Consider the following 8109-nt stretch of genomic DNA (forward strand, 5'->3'; position numbering starts at 1 on the left):
GACATTCATGCTGTGACGTTCCTGACGACTTAAAATCAACCCGATTTTTGCTTCAGATAGCAGTTGCGCTGTTTAAACGTTCGGTTAACCACGTGATATCGGAATTCGGCAATACCTACGGGCACACTTGTCAAAAACTCCGTCAAGCAACATTAGTGGCCGCCATTGCTTGGGCACGAAGCGTCTGATTGGATACGAGTCCTTGCCCTACGCTGACGTAGCCCTCGTGTCCAATACATGCTCGGAGAGGGTGGCCAAACACAGCCGGATTTGGGTAACTTGCACTGCACCGGGCGCTCTTATTGGATGCCAGCGACGCGTAGCCATTTTTGGCTCATGGTGCATCCCACATCAAGACGCGCACGCTCCTATTGGTCTGCTGTGGCTGCCGGTGACGCGCCGTCGTTTGCAAGCACGCTCCTATTGGTCTACTGCAGATGCCGGCGCCGCGCCGCCGGACACACTAGGTTGGCGGCGACGCTCCGCCATTTTCGGCTTGTTTATAAAATCCACCGAGCGCTTTAAATAGCGTCTATTGTCTTCGAGTGCCATTTCCTAGAAAATAAAGCTGTCATGAATTTAATATGGACCATATGCGAAATTCTCAATCCCCAAGGAACATACTGGGAATTTAGCTACACGCGCAGCACACGATGGCCTCGTCTGTAGGAAATACATGTCTTAGATTTGGGCTAAAAATATTGCTGCTGCTGCAAACGAGTCTAACTACAAAGTCAGCGTGCCCCTTGTTGCTTAGAAACTTATAAAATAGCTTGAGTAAAAAAACACACGCAAACACACATGCAGATTTAGTTATAGACTCAACTGGGAAACGACAAGCCTTGGGTCTCACTGGAAACCTCCGTCCTCGAGCACCCATGGCCTCAATCAGTCATCTTATATAGTCATCATAATCTGGCCTTCCAGACCAGTCTATGATGACTGATAACGGGATAACGGTGGTCTTGAATAAGGATTTCATGTAAACAACACTTATATGGTCCCTTACTGGAGTATACTTACACGGTTTCTACATACATAAAGGGAATTCATGCGATTGTATGTTTCATGGAACCAGGATAGTAAAAGAAAAAACTGTTCATCATTACTATGAATGCGATTGAATGCACACGTTTGAGTTTGAATAACTTATAAATAACTAGGTAAGAAGCAGTGTTCGTATTTTGACGCCGAATTCACGATGCCTCAGAAATCTAGACTCACTGTCTTTTTTTTTTTTTTTCAGGTACGATCGCTCAGGCATGGCTTGGCACTCTCAAAGTGTGGTGCTCCCTCTTGTATATTCTGCTTAATTCGCTAAAACTTGCGGTGAAAGGAAGTTAGAAGTGTTCTCACCAGCTTAAAAATACAAAAAAAAAAAGCCCCGAAACACTTTTCCGCCGGATGGCTCCCGTAAAGCCGAAGTCGCACTGCTTATTCATCATACAAAAGACAGTCTGCATACAGATTCGATCGTGAGTAACCGCGAGATCCGGGCTTCGAATGCCGCACGGCAATGAGTTCAAGAAGAAAACTTGGCACACGGCATTCGATCCACGGATATTGCCATGACTCATGTTTGCAGACTGTATTTTGTATGGTGCATGTCCATGAGCAGTGTGACCCCGTCTTAAGGCTGATGTGCGCTGGGCTAGCGCCACCACACGCTTCATACGTATGGTAGCCGAACACATTTTGTGTTCTCCGGTCTTTGTCAACATGAAGAAATCTAGTGTACACTCCCTCTTACATGGCGGAGACTATAAAAGTAAATCTTTCTTTTCAGACGCCCCGTCCTCATCTTCCACCTTGACCCCGAGACGTGGCGGTCGTCCGATCGAGATTACAGCCATCTGCCACCGCGCAATCAGGGGCCGCGAGCAGCTTATTAAAGAGGACATGGACCGGACGAGCCTCCCCAACGACGCAGAACGCTGGGCCCCTCTGAAGATCTGCTGCCGCAGTACAATGACTTCGTTCCTGGTTCTCCTTCAGCGCTCAAGCACTCAACGAGGCACGGCGCCGAAAAGAAAGAGAATCGGCGCCTTCTTGCGGAGGGAGCCCCTTGGAGCGTTAAGGCAACTGCTTTTATCTTCGGGGGGGTTAGAATTACTTCCTCGCTTTAAAGTCGGTTCTGCTCGTTACCGCCCTGCTCGCCTCTTAGAGAAGGGAGACTCACCAGAGAAGGGCATCTTCGTCGTATGACGTCACGTACGACCCGGAGGAACCCCAGTGCGGCCGGAACTGTGGTCCGTCCTACGTCATGCCGGGAGTACGAGGTGCGGGGTGTCCCTATACCGTGGACTCGAGTATGCAAATGAAGTGCCTGCAAGGCCCGATCGCAGGGTAACAGTATCCTTGTACCCATTTCTCATTGGCATCCCTGGCACATCCCACCATCGCGGCAGACACATGATAACAGAATTATTTGCGCCTAAAGCATGTTCCAAGCATGTTTGCTGCGTACATGCTTCGAACACGGCTGCAGACAGCTTGTGTGCGATGGTGGGATGTGCCAGGGGTGTGTGACAAGTGCGACATGACCGTCATGCAAAGAAAGAGACACGCCGCATCTGCAGGCTGACTTTTTTTATTTAATTAACTTCGGTGTTATAGTAACGTACTGGTTACTTCCTGCTGCATGCCAAATAAGTTAATCTTATTTTTTTTCCTCTTGTGTTTGTGTCAGTACAACTTTGCTCCGAGTTTCTGGGTGCAGAAACTCGTCAAGTTGCAAACTTGCAGCCCCCCCCCCCCCCCCCCCCCCTTTGTTTTTTTGTCATATGTGTATGCACAAAGGCAAAACAATTCGATGTGGTTCGATTTGATTTGTGCGATGATAGAGAAACGTTGGCACCTCTTGAGCTGGCTCATTCAATTGTTTGTGCTCAAAAATAAACTTCACCTGCTGTCGGTAAGTTCTTAGCGCCCTTAAGTTTCTTTCCTTCGTCGTTTTTTTTTTTTTTTTTTATTGTAGTTTTACACTCGCATTCCCGCATGTTTTCACAAGCCGATTACAATTACTATAGTCGGTTACAAGTCAAGAAGGTAGGAGAAGCTCCTCCCACAAGCGTGATGCGCCCGTTTCAAATCTCTTCGCAGTCGAAAGAAGAGTTCACTGGAAACGCTCCTTGTTCCGCTTCAATGGATTCAAACTTGTCTCCGATCCCACTTTTTAAGAAAGCGACCTTTGTATTAACTGGAGGGGGAACCGAGCCCCTGAAAGCAGCCTTTGTATCCATCGGGGGGGAAGCTAATCCCCGAAAGTCGTATTTGTTTTCATAGGAGGGGGAAAACTCTAATCTCCCTCTCGTGGCTTCCACAATGCTAAGTCAAAGTCGAAAGCTAAAGCAAATATGTACAGAAAGGCAAAACCCTTCTCGCGCGTTGGTCACGACGTCACGGAAACGATGGGACGCTATTGGATGCGGAGGTGGCGGAGGGATATATGATTCCCTTTGAGGGGCATTTGCCGCTACCTTAATTTGTAACCGGCTATATCCCTAAACAATCGCGTCGTTTACGATTGTCATATGCGCCGCGAAACGACAACTGCGTGCAGATAATACAGGAAATCTGCTTCAGCACCGTGATCATATGTACTATGAGTTTATAACGAGTAAAGACCCCCCTCCCCCCTTTCCCCTCTTTGGAAACTAAGTTTCATGTCGTTTAATGGAAATGGAAATGGAATTCAGTGCCACGAGAGTATAAATAAATCACGAAAGAAAAAACGTGCCATATGCTGCAAGCGCGATTTCAGAACAAGCATGCAGCACCCTTTATTTCTATTCACCTCACAGCGTTTTACAAGCAAAATGACTTTGTGCTGGCCAACCGCTAAGTACCAGCACATAAAATTGAGACAGAGCAAGGCATTAGAAACTGAGAGGAAGACACAAGGAAAGGCGAGTAAACTGGCAAAACACTGCGGTGATTCGTTGAACGATGTGAAAGATACGAGCTTAACACCTCTTCTTTGCATTCTATTCCGAGTTATTTCCAACAAAACCAACAAAATGAACTGAGAAAAAAAGTAATCTAATATCCAACACTATTAGGACACTCAAAGACCGATGGAAGCAGAAAGGCTCATAAAGAAAACAAACGATGTCTTAGAGGAACGCTAATGGAAACTTGAGGGATCCTCTTGAACGCAATCCGGAACAAGCGTTCTCGCACTTTCCTTGCAACGACCAGATTGTTCGAAGGTCTTGATGCGCGTGCACGACGTTACGATGAAGACTGCTTGACAAATCAGGGGTTCACCGTCCGTTTCCCCGTGTGGATCCTGAGTCTTCCAGGCATCGGCATGGGCATGGCCATCTCCATGGCCTTGGTCGGGATCAGCATGATGGATCGGATCCACTTGGGTCTCCTGCCCTGGCTCTCCCCGTTCCTGAGGGCCGGAGCACCGCCGAGGGACAAGTGGAGGACCACCGGCGTCACGTCCATAAAATCTCCCTTGGCCCGGTTGTCCACGGTGGAAGGCCAGCGTCCAGAGACGCCGACGGCACCCTTGGGCTGTGCCGCTGCTTGAGACGGGAACGTGCCCACCGTCTTCCACTCGGCTGAGTTCTTGGAACCCTGAAATTGAGCGAGACGGAAAGGGTTAAGCCGCGACCACATTGCACTAATATCAGAGTATAAAGTAATGATGATTAAAATAATCAGATGTCTTTTATTTAAGTCTTACCTTTTTTTTTTATTCATATCAGATTAAGTTGATTTAGGTCCCTAGCTAGAACATAGCAATCTTTACCACTTGATCTATTTTTTCAACGTGGCAGGTTGATTGATCACCTCGTTCGATCACTGATAAAAATGCGGAATAAATAATTACTGTAAATGTAAGGTAAAGTTTAATTAACAACTTTTTTTTTTATTTCTGTAATCCCTTTTACACTAGAACAGAAACAACTTGATTCTTTTTAGTTAGTTCAAAATCTTTATTTTATTTTTATTTCAAGATCTGACTTGATTGCATTAGGACATTACTTCTATAGAGCTTTGGTGTTTCTTTTTTTTGCGTTCCACGTATATATATATATATATATATATATATATATATAACGGGCAGGGTGGCGGGAGGCCGAAAGCGTGGGTATATAACTGAGAGGAAAAAACCCTTAGTGAAAATAGCAACAACGGACAATTTATTCTTCGACGTATATATATATATATATATATATATATATATATATATATACTGTATTCTGTTTTTGCGGGAAAGGTTTTATTTAAATCAGCATAGTAAAACTGGTCCGATTAAAAACACGATTTAAATCACGAAGATAAAAAAAAAAATCATATTCATTTTTATCTTCCACCCTGACCAAGAAATCACACCAAAGAAAATCTGCAGTCACTGTCCGAGGCAGATATATATATAGGGCGAACACCACGTCATATGCCTGAAGCATGCGCTCGCAGCCAATGCACGGCAGAAGGCCTCGAGCGCGCGCTTTTGGAGGCCACGCACCCTAAAGCCAACCCTGACGTTCCCATCGCGTCAGTGACTATACAGAGGGTATTCGCTGGACGCCATATTTGAGGGCGATGATTAGAGCGCATGCTCAGAACGAGCTCCCATTAACAGGCTGCTAAGCCCGGCAGTCTCGGTGGTGCGGAATGCACGTTGGAAAAGAACTGTGGAAGCCCGCCGCCAGCACGCGCTTAGCAGTCGAGCACACAGCGATGGCCGCCAGTGAGTACTTTCTCTAAGCGCCACACGAGAAAGTTGATGATGCGCCTGTCTGCAGTTCGTTCTGCCGAAACACGGGAACGAAAAGCTGTTTGACCTTCGCCTCTCCTTCCTCGTCGAACGAAATCCTACCAGGCCGTCCCTTGGCCACTTTCCGATAGCCGGATAAAACTCGAACAGCTCAAAGACATCGAAAGAGGAAGCTTATTAAGTGGAATTAGCATTCAGATGGGTCTGTACCTAACACGGTGTTCGGCAAAAGTGTGGGACCCTACCTGATTTGAAGACTTGACCTTCTGGACTGCTACCGCGCTGTTACCGTGCCGCTGACGAGGCCGACTGCCGCCTTCCACCTCGGTGATGGCGCGCAGTGGATCTCGGACTGCGAGAGACAGGGACTTTTTATCGAGAGGGAAAGTGCGGATCCTCAGTCTACCCGCACTGGGCGTTAACCTCGAAGGCTTAGCCTTGATGCTCGCGTGTGTCTGAGCCACGGCCGCTGCTCTCCCATAGATTGGATCCGGGTAGATGTCTTCGGCTCCCTTGATGATGTCTCCGCCTCCTCTCGAGGATCCGCCATAGGATGGCGCCGGGTCTGGGAAGTCGGCATCTTCGTAGATGTCTCCGGGTGATTTCCCAGCGGTTTCTTCGATAGCCTTGGTGACAAGAGTCAGGTCTTCGACGTCCGATACCTCTCCCCCGAAACTTGCCACTCCTACTGTCGACTGCGATCCCCGGGGATCAACGACGCCCGACACTTCGTCGTCGCCGACAATGTTCACTCCGGGTCCGCCGTATGAACTGGTCTTCTTGGGCGGTGGCCTTTTACCGCCGTAACCCACAGGTCGAGTCGGTGGAGGCGACGGTGGTGCCGGCGGTTCCGGCAGGGCCGGCGGTGGAGAAATCGAAATTGGCTTGGCCGGTGTAGGAGGTTTATCGACCATCACTTCTTTGCCCCCATTACCGCCTTCGATGGTCACGTCGGACCCGCTGCTTCCGCCGATCGTTGTGTCAACTCCCGTGGCTTCGTTCACGCCGATGGATTCGACCACGTCGATGATGTTGCCGACGCCAATGTCAGCACCGAGCATGTCGATAGGGAAACCACCGCCGCCTCCGCCGCCGCCACCTCCACCTCCAGCTCCACCGTCGTCGTACTGGTCGTAGTCCGAGGAAGAGGAACCCTGCCAGGAGTCGTACATCATGACATCTCCGCCGCCGCCACCACCGCCGCCGCCGTGCCAAGAGTGGACAGGGTAGAGCAGGCACAGTAGCAGGAGCGGTGTCACAGCGTACTGGATAAAAAAAAAAAAAACGCAGGTTTGATGCGCAGATTGGGCACAGGATACCCTCGTTGTTGCTCAGCATACTCCCAACACTCCCAAGAGTTACAAAAGGCGTACTAGTGATGGTATAGTGTCCTTGCTTCAGCATGCACCAATACAGTAAGGAGAGCTATCCGTTTCAACTGGTGCATACTTCAGCGTGTACCTGTAGCCGCGAAATCTTTCGGAGTATTGTGGCTCTACGTCGTGGGTTCTTTTCTATACCGGGAAACGGCTCTAAACAGCATTTCAGCACATATCACGCGCCGGAAGCATCTACAAGACAAGCGTCTTTGGATGCCGGGAGCCTCACAGGAGCGTCACAAGTCTGCGAGATAATGTTGCATTTGATAGATACACGCATGACGCCACAAATCCCCCTTGTCGTACGCCCCCAGGCAACGCGAACATACCGTCTTACCTGGGAATTATCGAATACCGTTTTTCCCCCTCCGTTACACTCCCCGCAAAAAAGCGGCCATCTCTGCAGAGTTCCATAACTCATAGAGGATTGCGGAGAGTGCTGCGGGTCGACGAAAACTATCTACAAAAAGTCCTTGTCACAGCGGCAAATTCGATTACGTACAGAGAAGAAATAGCCAGCACTATGGCGAGCGGTAATGCGTCTACGAATACGCCAGCGGTCATTAACATGTTAAGGATGTCGTCTTTCTCAGGTTCATTGTCCTCAACCTCAGGTACTGGTATTTAAGGTGCGTGTTAAATTCTCCCAAACAACGAGATGCTAACGCCGGGTCTGGAGCCATATTTTCATATTTAATTCAGTTCCTCTCGAGGAACGGAACTAACCGCTTCATCATGTTTAATCTGTCAGCAGATAACATAAGAAAGGTGTGTGTAGCTAAATATGGCTTGCATATCGCTTCCTACTGAGCTGCCGGCATATATACCGCCCCCCTCGGCAAGACAATGGCAACAGTTGGTCCTTGAGCAAACTGTTCACGCCCGGATGCAGTCGCGATTCGTTTCCTTGCACTCTCCAACCCCAAGTGACCGCAGTTTCGGTCCACGAGTACCCTGACGTCTCGGTAGTAACACGTTTCGTATCCACAAGGCAGA

General features: G+C 48.6%; 1 protein-coding gene across 1 annotated transcript; it reads right to left on the reverse strand.

The window, feature by feature from the left end:
* Nucleotides 1-3731: 3731 nt before the first annotated feature.
* On the reverse strand, nt 3732-7138 carry LOC8031841 (pro-resilin-like). Its single transcript, XM_040205443.3, has 3 exons — nt 7097-7138; nt 5980-6999; nt 3732-4587 (listed from the first exon to the last, which is right to left on the reverse strand). Exons 1-3 carry the CDS (start codon nt 7136-7138, stop codon nt 4258-4260), a joined length of 1392 nt encoding a protein of 463 aa, XP_040061377.3. The 3' UTR covers nt 3732-4257.
* Nucleotides 7139-8109: the final 971 nt, after the last annotated feature.

Source organism: Ixodes scapularis, unplaced genomic scaffold (assembly GCF_016920785.2).
Source record: "Ixodes scapularis isolate PalLabHiFi unplaced genomic scaffold, ASM1692078v2 PGA_scaffold7__128_contigs__length_106722199, whole genome shotgun sequence".
Taxonomy (NCBI): domain Eukaryota; kingdom Metazoa; phylum Arthropoda; class Arachnida; order Ixodida; family Ixodidae; genus Ixodes; species Ixodes scapularis.